The sequence below is a fragment of the Pangasianodon hypophthalmus genome, chromosome 19, assembly GCF_027358585.1.
Source record: "Pangasianodon hypophthalmus isolate fPanHyp1 chromosome 19, fPanHyp1.pri, whole genome shotgun sequence".
In the NCBI taxonomy this organism is placed as follows: domain Eukaryota; kingdom Metazoa; phylum Chordata; class Actinopteri; order Siluriformes; family Pangasiidae; genus Pangasianodon; species Pangasianodon hypophthalmus.
In genome coordinates, this window is record NC_069728.1 from 21,434,998 (window position 1) to 21,451,264 (window position 16,267).

General features: G+C 44.3%; 1 protein-coding gene across 1 annotated transcript; it reads right to left on the minus strand.

Annotated features, from left to right (window-relative positions):
* Nucleotides 1-528: 528 nt before the first annotated feature.
* On the minus strand, nt 529-15,435 carry LOC128321687 (NLR family CARD domain-containing protein 3-like). Its single transcript, XM_053242081.1, has 8 exons — nt 15,184-15,435; nt 10,551-10,667; nt 10,079-10,127; nt 9,665-9,869; nt 3,514-5,284; nt 2,046-2,219; nt 1,628-1,804; nt 529-1,142 (listed from the first exon to the last, which is right to left on the minus strand). The coding sequence occupies exons 1-8, from the start codon at nt 15,234-15,236 to the stop codon at nt 1,136-1,138; spliced, it is 2,553 nt and encodes an 850-aa protein (XP_053098056.1). The 5' UTR covers nt 15,237-15,435; the 3' UTR covers nt 529-1,135.
* Between the last annotated feature and the right edge of the window lie 832 nt (nt 15,436-16,267).

A 16,267-nucleotide genomic window follows, 5' to 3' on the forward strand; every position in this document is an offset into this window, starting at 1 on the left:
TGTTATGTGAGAAGGTTTATCCATAACAAATGAATTTGATGACAAAATCACCTGACTGGAACTGAGAGCAAATCTCTGTAACAGCCTGACATATTGCCATCAATTTTCGTATATTTGTTAGCCCTTTTATATTAAAGGCTCTCAAATGCATTTATTTGACCTTTTTGTGACCTTAAATACTACCTCTCTCGCCTATTAATTATAATATTTATGATATGTGTAATATTAAGGTTTGAATTATCATAACATTAAATATCTTTCAACTCTCAATCATTGACTGCAATCATTGGTGCATATTCAAAGTACTGTAATTCCTTCACTGTTCACTCCATGTCAGTACCTTCAAATTATTTATATTCATTATTTAATTTCAACTCCAATGTACTGTGGTAGACAGGTAAAATAACAATAATGTGTGTCAATGTCCAAATATCTATTTACCTGACTGTATGTAGTAAATTAAGATACACAGGCATAATTCTTTCTTTAGTACTTTCTGTTCAAAGACTTTTTATTGTAAACTTGTTTAACATCTTTATATGTACATTTTGTATATTAAAAGATTATATATGATATATATTTATTCATTTATTATCTTCCCACTTTTCCTGAGTTGTGTTGCAGTGGCAGCAGGCCAAGAAGATCAGTCCAGACTTCTCTATTTGCAGCCACAGGTTAAAGCTCCTCCCCAGCCATTCCCAAGGCAAATTTGAGGTGCAGTATCTCTTGGGTCTGCCCTGGGGTCTCAGTCCTATGGGATGTACCTGAAACCAGACTACTTGGAGCTGACCAGGCTGTGTCCTTGTAAGGTGCCCAAATCACTTCAGTTGACTACCCATGACCATAAGTAAGGATAGGAATGTAGACTGACCGGTTAACAGAGAGCTTTGTGGGGACATTATATACAAAATGATAGAAAAACACGTAAAATCAGATAATGATGCTGCTGAGTAGCAACACACTGAAGAAACAAATACAAATAAGGAGTTACAAAAATGAGATCTAAATAGCTACAATGAATGAATGCGTATTTGTGTAATCATTGTGATGATGTGATATCTCTGTGCTCTGTGTAGATGCTGAAGGATTTGAGGTGAGACTCCTGTCATACATCAGTCCTGGTCCAGTAATATGACTAAATGCTGGAAAACAGAGAACAGGACAGAATGACAGATAACTTTGATCAGTCAGTCATCAGAATCCTTATAAACAATATCAGTGTAAATGACAGCATGCTCATTCTTTGGTTTTCCAGCATCTTCTGTATATTTGACCCCTTTCCAACAGCAGCTATATGATGCTGAGTTCCATCTTTTCACACTGAGGGACTTTTACACAGCTAATACAAAAGGTGCAAACATTCACTGATGCTCAAGAAGGCAACATGATACTTTAAGAGCCAGAGGGATGTACTTAGTGCTGCACTTCAGAAGCTACATAAGATACTTACATGTGTCCCAGAAGACAAAATAATAGCAAATTACACCAATCATTAGAAAAAACAAGATGCAATTTTTATGATCGCTCTTATTTTTTTTAAAATTATTAACATTTTGCAGATTCTGCAAGGTGTGTGTAACCTTATAACCAAAACTGTATAAAAAAAGACAATAAGTCAATAACTCACTATAGTGTCTTCAGTTTACAGTGTGGATCCTTCAGTAGATCATTGAGCAGGTTCATCCCTGATTCTCCTATTTTATTATCATACAGATTCAGTTCAGTTATGTTTGTTGAGGAGTTTGACCTCAGAGCTGAAGCCAGAGCAACACAACCTTCATCTGTAAAGCTGCAATCACACACCCTGCAAGAAAGACAATCTTCTCACACTTAACATGCTTTAGCATGGACAACATTTATTACACAATCATTATATACAGTACATCAGATCACTAAAATTAAAATAACAGCAGATGAAAACTGGATGTTACTGCGTTTATTAAAACTCTGCTGAAAATTTTATTTGTGTATTCTTACACAAATTATTCCTACACAAAATGTCCCAGTCCAGTGTGTGTGTGTGTGTGTGTGTGTGTTAATCTCACCACAGTTTCTCCAGTGTACAGTGTGGACTCTCCAGTCCAGCAGAGAGCAGCTTTATTCCTGAATCCTGCAGGTTATTGTGACTCAGGTTAATTTCACTCAGACTGGAGGATTTAGAGCTGAGAACTGAGGAGAGACCTCTACAGCTTTCCTCTGTCAGATTACACTGACGCAGCCTGGAAGAGACATGATGAAATTTCAGAACACTGATCTCACACACACACACACACAGCCATAATACACTTACTCTTTACCATGTAACAGAAATGTGAGTGTGTTTCTCTCACACACAGAAATCAGAGGACAGGACGCCACATCAGCACATTTACAGGAGCAGAGACGTCTTTCTGCACTCCACAATCTCTCAGCTACAATTTATTATAAGACCATTAGCTCATGTACATAACACACACATGTGTGAGAGAGCAGCCTACAAACAATATACTCTGATCTGTGTTCAACTTTCTACAAACAAAAGTGCAGATATTAAAGATTTAAAAAGTCTCTCTAATCTGTATCTTTCTCTATCTCTTTCTCTGTCACATACACAAACACACACACACAAACACACACACTCTTATTGCTGTTTACACACCTGGTTCATTCAGGAGCAGAATTTGTTTTGATGCTACATTATCATTTTGATTTGGTTTAGTTGGTTAGTTAGACAGAGAGTTTGTGTTACTGTCTTAGGCTATTGTGATACTTTATGAGGTGGACTGGAAATGAAGAGACAGGAGGCAGGCTTAGGACAACTCAAAAATAGGCTCTTTAGATAGATAGATAGATAGATAGATAGATATACTTTATTGATCCCATGAGGGAAATTCTTGAAATTCTTTAATTTTCTTCACTATACCTTTCCCTTTTAAGTGATTTCCCTATACACATATACTGTATACACACACACACACACACACACACGGCTCTGTGCTGCTCTCTCTCATGGCTCTCGTCTCTCCCCTGTTTATGCTTGCCGCCACTCATTGAAACACAGAACACCCGTTAGAAAAATCCAGCACAAGTGTAGATCCTAACCATTTACTTTCCCCAGCTCCGCCCTCCATTCACTCAACCACGCCCCTGCCTCCACAGTCATAGGAAATTATTTTAGTACATGATTTTAGCATTTTATTATGATATTGCATTTTTGTTGAAGAAAAAAAACAATTACAGTTAATAACATAAAAATATTATTTGTAATTTACAGTGCTTGAGTATTTCAAAACAGATCCAAACTAAAGATAAAGTTTGATCGGTCCAAACCAAACAAGGTAGGTCCCTCAGTGCAGACATAATGTTTTAGTGTAAAATGTGAAACAATCATCTGTAAAAGTACAGAGAGGTACAGAGGTTTGTTTAAAGATGATTAGAGTAACTATTAACAAGCATTGATCCAAAGAGTGCAGTTCAGTGTTACATTAAATTAACAAAACATGCAGTTAAACATCTATAAATAAAAATACTCACACAGCTTTTCTGGAGGTCTTGACTACTGGCAGCAGCCTCAGAAGACATTCATCTGATGTATCATATTTACGTAAATCAAACTCATCTATCTCCAATTCTGAGTTCAGTAACACAAACACCAGAGCTGACCATTGAGCAGGAGAGAGTCTGGTTCCCGTGAGACACCCATAATCTCCTCTGTTCAGGTAAGTTTGTACTTCCTGCACTAGAGAATGATCATTCAGTTCATTCAGACAGTGAAACAGATTGATAGATTTCTCTGGAGACGGATTCTCCCTGATCTTCTCCTTAATGTACTTGACTGTTTCCTGTTTCCTGTGAGAGCTGCTTCCTGTCTGTGGCATTAAGCCTTTTAAGAGAGTCTGATTGGACTCCAGAGAGAGGCCGAGAAGGAAGCGGAGGAACAGGTCCAGGTGTCCATTCTCACTCTGTAAGGCCTTGTCCACTGCACTCCTGAGGAAATCAGACGTGTGTGACTTGCTGAAAAGATCAGACAGATCAGTAGTTTGTTGTTGTGTTATATTTCTGCTGATGAAGAAGAGAAATGTGTATAAAGCAGCCAGAAACTCCTGAACACTCAGATGTACAAAGCTGAACACCTTCCCCATGTGAAGCTCAAACTCCTCTCTGAAGATCTGGGTACACACTCCTGAGTACACTGAAGCTTCTGTGACATCAATGCCACATTCTCTCAGATCCTCCTCATAGAAGATCAGGTTTCCTTTCTCCAGCTGTTGGAAAGCCAGTTTTCCCAGTGCCATGATACTCTTTCTGGTCTGCTGAGGATCAAGGTCACATTTCTGATGGTACTTTTGGTCCTTGTGTTTGATCTGAAAGATCAGGAAGTGTGTGAACATTTGAGTCAGAGTCTTGGGGATCTCTCCACTCTCTGCTTCACACAACATTCTCTCTAGAACAGTGGCTGAGATCCAGCAGAAGACTGGGATGTGGCACATGATGTAGAGGCTTCTTGAAAACTTCATGTGTGTGATGATTTTATTGGCCAGGCTCTGATCACTGATCCTCTTCCAGAAGTACTCCTCTTTCTGAGGATCATTGAACCCTCGTACTTCTGTTACCAGGTCTACACACTCAAGAGGGATCTGATTGGCTGCTCCTGGTCGAGAGGTTATCCAGAGGAGAGCAGAAGGAAGCAGATTCCCCTTGATGAGGTTTGTCAGCAGCACATCCACTGAGGCTGACTCTGTCACATCACACAATCTCTCATTCTTCTGGAAATTTAGAGGAAGTCGACACTCATCCAGACCATCAAAGATCAACACCACTTTGTAGGAGTTTATTAGTTCTAGTTTTCTCATTTCTGGGAAAAAGTGATGAAGAAGATTCATCAGACTGAGATTTTTCTGCTTCATCAAATTCAGTTCTCTAAAGGGGAGTGGAAACATGGAGAAGACATCCTGATTTGCTTTTCCTTCAGCCCAGTCCAGAATGAACTTCTGCACAGAGACTGTTTTTCCAATTCCAGCAACTCCTTTAGTCAGCACAGTTCTGATGGACTTGTCTTTAAAGAGGTCATTACATTTGATGGGTGTCTCCTGTGTTACGGGTCTCCTGGACGCTGTCTCAATCTGTCTCACCTCATGTTCAATATTGACATCTCCACTCCAACCCTCTGTGATGTAGAGCTCTGTGTAGATCTCATTCAGAAGTGCTGAGCTTCCAGGTTGTGAGATTCCTTCATTAATTCTTTTGCATTTTTCTCTCAGGTTGGATTTTAATTTTTGCTGATATGCAACGACTGGGTACAGCTCTAATAAAACAAAGAAACAAAAGGAATAAAGCACAGTTTACTAAGCACAATCAAAATACAATATTATTTAAAAAATTTTTAGCTTGTCATGTTACCAATAAACTGAAAAGTGTGACCTCCTCTATCCTGCAGATATCAGAAAACGTCTCCAGGTTACGTATGTAACCGTGGTTCCCCGAGGGAACGAGACGCCACGTCACGAAACGCTATGGGAACGCCCCCGCGTGACCGCACTCTGAATCACATGTGTCTAATCCGTCCAATGCATAAAAGCCCGAGCGGCGAGCCCCGCGTTAGCTTACTGGAAAATGAAGCAAGCACCGCAGGGACGCCGGAAGTGTGGCACCGAGACGCAGCATCTCGTTCCCTCTGGGAACCACGGTTACATACGTAACCTGGAGACGTTCCCCTTCAGGAACTCAAGCTGCGTCACAAAACGCTATGGGAACGAGTATACCCACGCCGCCAGACTTACAAGTCCCTGCCTCCAGGAGGAGGCAAGCCTAAGGCACAAGGACAGAGGAGCCGGGAGTGGCTCGCGTATCTAGGTCATAAAACCTGGCAAAGGTCAGGGGCGTGGACCATCCCACTGCGTTGCAGATGTCCTGTAAGGACACACCTGCCAGAAAGGCCTTAGAGGCCGCCACCGCTCGGGTAGAGTGAGCCTTGACCCCCAGCGGACTGGGGAGACCAGAGGACTCGAAAGCCAGAGAAATGGATTCTACAATCCACCGGCTGAGGGTCTGCAGCACGACCGGCCGTGGTGCCGAGGAGGGGACTTTCGGTACGTACCCCGCTCGGGGGTACAAGAACGCTTTGGCCAACCCAGGCGCAAAGTCTAAATAGGAAGGGGCCACAGAGAGGGCCTGAAGATCCCCCACTCTCCTAAGAGAGGAAATTACCAAGAGAAAGGCAGTTTTTAACGTCAGAAGACGGTCCGAAATCTCCTCTATGGGCTCGAAGGGGGGTTTGCAGAGAGCCTCTAAAACCACGGCCAGGTCCCACAAAGGGACCCGAGATCGAGCTGGAGGTCTGATCCTCAGCGCACCGCGGAGGAAACGTGTCACCCAGGGGTGTCTGCCCACTGATTGGCCATCGAGAGGGGCGTGGCAGGCCTCAATAGCCGCCACGTACACCTTCAGGGTGGAGTGGGTCAGCCCCATGGAGAGGCGGGCCTGCAAGAACTCCAGCACTGTACCAACTGGGCAGTGAACAGGGTCAAGCCGGCGGTCTCCGCACCAGGAAGTGAAAAGTTTCCACTTCAGGGTGTACAGTTTCCTCGTTGAGGGAGCTCTGGACTGGAGGATGGTCTCCACAACCTCGGTTGAGAGACCGGTAGCGCGGAGTTGTGCCCCCTCAGAGGCCACACCCACAGCTTCCACAGCTCCGGGCGGGGGTGAAGATGGCCCCCCGCCTGTGAGAGGAGATCCCTCCTGATCGGAATCTCCCATGGGGAGCCGTCTAGGAGGGAAATCAGGTCCGAGAACCATACTCGGCCCGGCCAGAACAGGGCTACTAGTAGAACAGTAGGCAAATTCCATCCCGGTGCACTCTCTCCAGAACTCCCGGGAGCAGAGTGACCGGAGGAAAGGCGTACAGACGCAGCTTCGGCCACGGCTGTACCATGGCATCCAGTCCAAGAGGAGCTGGATGAGTCAGAGAGAACCAAAGGGGACAGTGCGACGTCTCCTGCGTCGCAAACAGATCCACCTGGGCTCTGCCGAACATACGCCATATGAGCTCCACCACCTCGGGGTGGAGTCTCCATTCCCCGGGCACCGGCCCCTGCCTCGACAGGGCGTCTGCTCCCATGTTGAGATAACCAGGGATGTAGGCTGCTCTCAATGAGAGGAGCTTCCCTTGGGACCACACAAGGATCTGGCGCGCCAGCCTGTAAAGGGGGCGCAAACGCAGACCTCCCTGGCGGTTGATGTAAGAGACCACTGTCGTGTTGTCGGTGCGCACCAACACGCGGCGGCCTCTTAGGTCTGGGAGAAAGTGTTTCAGAGCCAGAAACACGGCCAGCATGTCCAGGCAGTTGATGTGCCAAGTGAGATGGCGGCCGCTCCACAGACCACGGGCAGGACGGCCACTCATGTCTGCTCCCCATTCGGTGAGGGACGCATCCGTCGCTAGCACTACGCGGCGACCAGGAGCTCCGAGCCCTGAGACAAGAACCCAGGTTCTCTCCACACAGCTAAGGCACGGCGGCATCGCCGCGTGACCTTGATCATGCGGAGCGGGTTTCCTCTGTTTCGGAAAAAACCCCTGGTCTTGAGCCACCACTGTAGGGGTCTCATGTGCAGCAGGCCAAAAGGTATCACGTTGGACGCAGCTGCCAATAGGCCTCCTTCCTCAGGAGAGTGTGTACTTCCTGCTCCAATACCAGAGCCTGCTCGGGACCCACCACAGTGGGAAGAACCCCAGAAAAACGAGGCGGAGGCGAGCCGAACTGAATTCGGTAGCCTCTTTCTACAGTACGCAGGACCCAATGAGACACATTCGGCAGAAGTTTCCACGCTGACAGAAAGCTCACTAAGGGAATCGGTCTCTCGAGACTGACCTCTGGTGCAACAGAAGCAGTTAGCTGGGTGCCCTGAGGTGGCGAACCGACAGGGGGTAAATGAACTAACCGCTGCGATGGCCTCAGAAGAGGAGATCGGAGACCGCTGCGCCCTGAAGCACCATAGGTGGCAGGGTTGGCAGATCGACCTCCTGAGGGCACTGGGGGGACCCGGGCACCGTGAGATGAGGTGTACACCGCGTTGCCCCAGAGGGGGCCGCCCTTGGAAGCCCTGGGCCAAAACCGTCAGGGCTTCTTAGCTGCGGCCCTTCTGGATATGAGGACGGTCCTCAGATCTGCCTTAGCGCCCGAAGGGCCGGGCCCAGAGCGTCGTCGCGACTCCTGCTCCTGCCTCGGGGGAGCACGGGAGGCGACGCTCTGTTTTTGGGCCTCCCTGTAGGAGGGGGCCCCCGCCCAGCAGCCCCACGAGCTAGAGAGAGACGGGGGAGGAACCACTGGAACGCCGCCGCCTGAGCATGGGTGGGCTCCTTGGTGGCGCGGAGGGACAGATCAGCGGCCCGCCTGAGCTCAGCTACCTGCTCAGATGTCATCTCCCCGTGCTCATCCAGCTCTTTAAGCAGGTCGGACTGGTACGCCTGTAACACAGCCATGGTGTGCAGACACGCACCAGCCTGACCTGCTGCCGTGTACGCCTTGCCTACCAGCGCTGAGGTGATCCGCAGCGGCTTGGTAGGCAACGCCGGAGCCTTCAGGGACGATGCAGCAGCAGGGGACAGATAGCTGGCTAGCGTCTGTTCAACCCTGGGCATCGCCCTGTAACCGGAGTAGTCCAGCCCCGCCACATTAGCATAATGGGAGGAAGTGGGGCTGAACAACCGGGCTGAAAAAGGCCTATTCCAGGACCTCGACACCTCAGTGTGGAGGTCTGGAAAAACGGCCAGGCTCCGGGGCGGAGGTGGCGCGCCTACTGCGCAAAAAGCGCTCATCCAGCTTAGAGCACTGAGGCTCAGGCCGTGTCTCAGCGGGCCAGTCAATGTTCAGCTTAGCGACTGCCCGCGTAACCACCTCGAGCAGCTCCCCGTATTGAGGAGACTGCGGCTCTGGGTCCACGCTCTCCACATCGACGCTCTCCACATCTCCAGATGGACCTGGAGGGTGAGGAAGGAGAAAGGGACGGGCCCGTCTCCATTCCCTCCGCCAGGTCCATCTGCTAGCCCCACGAGCGGCACCGCGAGGCATGCTAGTGAGGGCTCCCTCCTCAAAGAGAGCCCAGCGGGAGCGGAGAGTGTGCAGCGGTAAACGCTCGCAATGTGTGCAGCTGGCTCCCTCGAGAGCCGACTGAGCGTGCTCCGCTCCCAAACAGGCAACGCACAGACTGTGTGTATCCCCGCCCGTAATATATCGCGGACAGGGAGGAACACACAGCCTGAAGCACTGCCCACTCTCGCCCTTAGTTTTATCTTTGGCCTTTGGCATGCCACCGATAAAACACAAAATAGACAGAACAAAGACAAACAATATACATAGAGCGCTTGCTGAAAACAGGAAGCTAACGCGGGGCTCGCCGCTCGGGCTTTTATGCTTCCGGGTCGCTACGTCACCCCGCCCGTGACGTCTCGCCCATCCATTGGACGGATTAGACACGTGATTCAGAGCGCGGTCACGCGGGGGCGTTCCCATAGCGTTTCGTGACGCAGCTCGATTTCCTGAAGGGAAACTTAAATTTACAGCTTTACCTCTGACTGTTACAAAGTGGTGACACTGGAAACTCATTCCATAAATGTTAAATAGCAGCACTGTGGTGTAAGTGTAAGTATGGATATGTAAGTGGTAAAGTGATGGTCCAGAGCTCTTACTGTTGTGCAGTGTGTTAGCGAGATCTGTGTGGTTCATGTTCTTCAGGACGTGCAGTGTGATCTTCAGTGCTCCCTCTCTGACACTGTGCAGATCCTCCTCATCCTCCATCTCCCTCTCAGTGCATGCTGGGTAATCTGGACTCAGGAGCTTTCTAAACCTCTTTAGCTCATTCTTTATCAGTGTGATGACTTTGTGTTCCAGCTCCTGGTTAGAAACACACAATAAGAGATCTAAATATTATAACCTTACACAATGAGAGATCCTTTTATTTTATGAAAAGAAACCACAGTTGCAACTGGCATTGTGTAAGATATACACATAAAATGTAAGTCTGTAAATTGTCATTATCCTAAATTTAAAAAAAAAATCTACAACATCCTTACACACAAGTTACACACGTTAAAAAGACACACCTTGAATATGGAATCCAACTGATTTCTGTTTGATTTCTTCTTTTGTGGTCTATGAACAAAAAAAACACATCATGCAATAAGGACTGTATGTACTCATGGTTACACAAGACACATTTACACAGACACAGATATTTAACATGGTCTTAACACGATACATTGAGTTCAGGGTTTATTAACTAACAATAACATAATTAGAAACAAATAATTTAATGAACTAATAAAATAGTCATATTCTCATTAATTTCCCACAAATAAAAGTTCTTTTGTAGCACCACAGACCCTCTGGCTCAGGACTACAGTCTGAACTCAACTCTTAAAGCAGTTTTCCTCACTGCCAGTCTGAGAGCTGCAGCACTGCACAGTTTAGTATTTTACTGCTTCAACACCTGATCAAGATCATGTAGAGCTTCATAATGAGGTGAGAGAGATTGATCAAGTGGAACACTGCTGTAAACCACCTCATTACACTTACATCGAATCAGTAGAACTGTCTCTGTCTCTGAACTCAAGTGGATGATCCATTGACACATCACTTTTCATGGACACACAACTGGGTTCTGGAGAGTCTGATGTCTTTCCCTCCATCATTCTAGAACTCAGATATAATTAGATCAACACATTTAAGGGAAATGTGCATGATAATATAATGTAATTGTATACAGAAGATTGTATAATGACTGTGAATAAGTGTTAGACAGAACCTCTTCCTAGCCCCGTGAGCAGCTATGATATGAACCAGATATGAAATTAATAAAGCCAAGACAAAATCTATGGGGGAAAAAAAACAGTAGTAAAGATGCAACAGTCTTTTTTATTTATTTAAATTACAGCTAACCTGGAAAATATGTAGAACATAATAAATAAAAAAGTGCATTATGACATTGAGAAAATTAATTAATTGGAAAACTGAGAGGAAAGAATCATGGCTGAAGCCTGTTAGCTCCCAGCCAGATAATTCTTGTTTAAGCAAAATGTTTTAATAAAAAATGCAGTAAAACAATAATTAACACTTTAATTAACACAATAATTAGCACTGCATTTTACAAGATGGAGTATTTTATTTCTGGTGAAGGGGATGGCACTGGACATGGAATTAGCAGTGTTACACCTGTGCAAGTCTGTAAACACAATCTGTATAAATCTTTGTACTGTTTCAATGTCCTGCTTTAGATCACAAATCAACTAGATACATTTTTTCAGCTATAGAGGCAGGTATGGAAATTGTTTAGATGATCCACCTTGAAATGTATATTATGTTAGATAACTATGTACCTACTAAACAATGCTAATACCAATAGGTCCAACTGAACAATCACTGAGAACTTGTTATAAATAAATGACAGTCCAGCAAAGGCACTCTTACCCATTCTCATAAATCAGTAAGGCTAGAATTTCACTTATTTCTAGGGTTATAACTTGACTTTCAAGTACTTGAATAGCCTAGTGGTCAACAGCAAAATGCTAAACTGCTAACATCAGCCAGCCTACATATGGAGCTCTGATGGTCTGCACTGTAAGATAGTTAGACAGTAAGTCACTCAGGATAAGAGATGCTTATCTACTATACATAAATACACACATACATACATACACTGATCAGCCATAAAATTAAATCCAATGGCAACTACAATGGCAACACTCAAGTAGTGGGATATATTAGGTAGCAAGCTAACCGTCAGTTGGTTCTCAAAGTTGATGTGTTGGAAGCAGGAAAAATGAGTAAATATAAAAATTGTGATGGCTAGACAACTGGGTCATAGCATCCCCAAAACAGCAGGTCTTGTGGGGTGTTCCCAGTATGCAGTGGTTAGTACCTACCAATACTGGTCCAAGGAAGGACAAACGGCTACAGGGTCATGGGTGCCCACAGCACACTGATGCATGTGGGGAGCGACGGCCCGTCTGGTACAATCAACAGAAGAGTTACTCTAGCACAAATTGCTGAAAAATTTAATGCTGGCTCTGATAGAAAGGTGTCAGAACACACAATGCAGCTTGCTGCGTATGGGGCTGTGTAGCTGCAGACCGGTCAGAGTGCTAATGCTGACTCCTGTCCACCACTGAAAGCTCCTCCAATGGGCATGTGATCATCAGAACTGGAGCATGGTGCAATGGAAGAAGGTGGCCTGGTCTGATGAATCATGTTTTCTTTTACATCATGTGGATGGCCGGGTGCGTTTGTGTCGCTTATCTGGGGAAGAGATGGCACCAGGATGCACTATGGGAAGAAAGCAAGCTGGAGGAGGCAGTGTGATGCTCTGGGCAATGTTCTGCTGGTATTCATGTTACTTTGACATATACCACCTAGTGGTACCCATTAAGGATTATCATTGCCTTGAAGGGGCGTACTTGTTGCAGACCAAATACACCCCTTCAAGGCAATGGTATTCCTTAATGGCAGTGGCCTCTTTTTAGCAGGATAATGTGCCCTACCACACTGTAAAAAGTGTTCAGGAATGGTTTGAAGAACATGACAAAAAGTTGAAGGTGTTGACTTGGCCTCCAAATTCCCCAGATCACAATCCTATCGAGCATCTGTAGTATGTGGTGGACAAACAAGTCCAATCCATGGAGGCCCCACCTCACAACTTACAGGACCTAAAGGATCTGCTGCTAACATCTTGGTGCCAGAAACCACAGCAGACCTTCAGAGGTCCTGTGGAGTCCATGCCTCAAAAGGACAGAGCTGTTTTGTCTTCTGGGATTCCAAAGTAGTGAAAATTAGTTCAGTGGTCTTAAAAGAGGTGGGCAGGTTAGGCAGAGGAACTAGGTGTAGGGACTTGGAGAATCTGTCGATAAGGACCATAATGAGCAGGAAAAAGCAGGAGGGTAAGATAGGTTTGGGGATTGAGTCTTTGTAATCTGTGGGTTAAAGGCAGGATAAAGAAACAGCTTTGGTATTCTTGGAACCTTTTTCTGTACAAGAGTGTGACATAAAATCCAGAAAAGGCCCACCGGGCTTTGCAAGAGTTCAGGTGCTTGGCAGTTTTCAGGTACATGAGGTTCTTGTGATCATGAATGGATGAGATGCTCCCTGCAACCAGTAGTACCACTCCTCTAATGCTAGTTTAACTGCCAGCAATTCTTGATTTCCTATATCGTAGTTCATTTCTGCTGGGGAGAGTTTCTTGGAATAAAAGGCCACTGGGTGGAGCTTGGGTTTTTCTCCAAACCTTTGAGAGAGCACCGCTCTGACTCCGTCCACCTCCACGATGAAGGGCTTGGAGATGGGAGTGGTGGTGAAAGAGGTTTTAAGTTTCCTGAAGGCTTCATCGGCTGCTGTGTTCCATGCCAACCACTTGGGTCCCTTCTTCAGTAGGGATGTGAGGGGAGCAGCAATGGAATTAAAGCCCCTTATGAATCTTCTGTAGAATTTTGCAAACCCCAGGAATCTCTGAAGCTCTTTAACCATTGTGGGAGTGGGCCACTCTGCGACTGCAGCCACCTTGGATTGGTCCATGGCGACACCTTCAGGGCCAGTGATATATCCTATAAATAAGATTGTGGACACATAGAATTTGCATTTTTCCCCTTTTACATAGAGTCGATGGGCTATGAGATGGGACAGGACTTGTTTGACTTGTTGTGCCTCTAAGGAGGGGGAATAGATCAAGATGTTGTCAATGTATGCAATGATGAATTTCCACAACATATCCCTTAGCACATCGTTGACGAGGCACTGGAAGATTGATGGGGCATAAGAGAGCCCATACGGCATGACGCAATATTGGAAGTGACCAGAGGTGCTAAACACTGTTTTTCATTCATCTCCCTCTCTGAATGTCAATCTCCCACTCATTAGCTTTATTGAAGACTTCTTGGAATTCATGATATTCTGTGAGGATGTCAACAATGGGCGAGGTATTGGGACTTTCCACAGTGGCTGAAGCGAATATGAGACAGGAAAGTTGCTACATTTTTAAAAAATACTATAAAGAGCAGTAAACAGTAAAAATTGAAACAAAATCAATATTTGGTGTGACAACCTTTTGCTTTAAAAAAAAATTAGTTTCAGGTACAATTTGTGCAGTTTTATAAGGAAATGAGCTGGAAGTGTTACTGAGCATCTTGCAGAAGCAGCCACAGTTCTTCTGGAGACTTTGACTGTCGACTCGCTTCTTATTTCTGCAGCGAAACCCAGCAGCCTTCATTATGCTTTTTGTCTAAAAAAAGTCTCTTATGGAATCTGCTGCTTTCTTTACTGACATACAAACATTTTTCTGTAACATTTCATTTTGTGCTGGAAAACTAATGTTTGGAATCTAAAATGTTTTTGTAGTTCATAATGTTTTGACTTGATAAAGTAGAAGTCAAAAAATAAAAATCTATAACAATGTTTAAAAAAATAGGGTGCCTAAGATTTTTGCACAGCACTGTATATTACATTTATTATTTTTATTTTGTGTTAATGAAATGCTAATTGTACACTCATCTGTACCTGTAAGGTGTTTTTTCTCCACAGCTCTACTACTGATTCTAATCAGATGTACGACCAAAATCCTTGTATCCGTAATACTCTGGTGTCTCAACATTGTTAAATAATGTGTTCATTATTAAACACCAATATTTCTATCTTTTTAAATCAGCTACAGTCACACTTATTCAAATAGGAGACACACCTCATACCTCATGAATTATGCAGATGTCAGGTCTCAGCTGGGTATTAAAGCCTGTAGAGTTCACTGACTCAAAACTATGCTGGTCTTCTGCTACATATTACATTATACAGTCCTTTTTACTCTTCTCTCAGTGAATGATTTCTCTAAACTGTTAGATCAGATGAGTGATATATTCTCTGCTATTAAACAATTTGAGTTTAGTTTAGTTTAGTTAGGTTGATCGTATTTTGGTTTTCAAAAACGGGGAGTGTGAAAGGATGGCAGCACCTAGCAGACCGGCACGCGTAGTGGTTTGGAAGATTTAGTCAATTTAGAAACCCTGGCCAGACACATTTTTAGGTCACAAAAGGAGGACATGTCCAGGAAAAAGAAGATGAACAGTCACCCTTGTTTAGTTCCTCTGTTAACTAGTGAGTGTTTAGAGATACAGATCTGTTTCCATGAGACGGTGTGTATTTATTGCTGGTGAATGGAAAAGTAACTCACCTCTTATCTTTCTTTAAGTCCTGTTTTCCAGACACACTCATGTTGGAGGTCATGTCTCCTTCTCCAGATTACAGCAGGACACACGTTTTCTTCACTCCAACATCAGTGTGTGAAATTAAACCCTGTATCAGCACACACTTCACTTACAGGAAATTGGCAACTCATAACGTCATAAAACAACCTGTGTAGATTAAAACTGTTCTGCATCTAGTGTCAATTCAGAGTGTTTACATATTATAGCTGTAGATTTAGCTTTTACTTATTAGAAGTTTTATTTCATTTTATTTTTTTCTTCACAAAATGGAGCTGCAAAGTTTCATGTTTATGAACAAACAGTTTTATTCTGCAGGGGGGGAAGGGCAGCACAGAACGGAAACACACCACACACACACACATGCACACCATTGCAGTGTGATATAACTGTGTGTCTGTGAGTTTGTGTGTGTGTGTGTGTGCTTCCATTCTGTTCTGCCCTCCTCAACAACCACCACGCTGCAGAAAAAAACCACATAACTGTGAAAATGAAACTCAGCAGCTCCCTGTGTGTACGTTGAACTGAGCAGTTTCTTGGTGCATTTCTAAGTGATTCTGCAGTAAAGCACAGCTAACTCTAAAACCATAACAGTACATTTTCAATAAAATCCTTTTAGAAATGATTTGCTTAATATCCACATGCCTGACATTTTCATTGTTGATCTGCTGTTTGAACACATCTGATCACTGACCACAAGAAAACAAAAAATTTTTTTAAAGAATACAGTATTTTTATTACCATTAACATTATTTCTAAAGTTTTTGATTTGACGCTTTATTGTTTATTGCCCTGTTTACTCACACTTACTTTAGGCACTATATGTGTGTGTGTGTGTGTGTTGGGGTTTGGGTCAAAAGACGTGCTTTCAAAATGTTTTTGTTCGTGTCCATGTCCTTCACAGAAAATAAACCAGGGCCACCAGATTTCAGATGGAAAAAGTATTTATTCTATATTTTTTTCCTTTATTTAAAAATGATAAACATGAGATTTTATTCTATTTTTCTGACTTTGATCATGAAAAAGCTGTTTATGGCGTATTTGCTGAATATC

Bases quoted from the DNA above. Each gene is read 5' to 3' on its own strand.
- LOC128321687 (XM_053242081.1), bottom strand. From the start codon at position 15,236: ATGACCTCCAACATGAGTGTGTCTGGAAAACAGGACTTAAAGAAAGAT. The intron at 10,668-15,183 runs GTGAGTTACTTT...TCTGAGTTCTAG, and splicing joins GACTTAAAGAAAGATAAGAG to AATGATGGAGGGAAAGACAT. The intron at 1,805-2,045 runs GTGAGATTAACA...TCTTTCTTGCAG, and splicing joins TGTACACTGGAGAAACTGTG to GGTGTGTGATTGCAGCTTTA.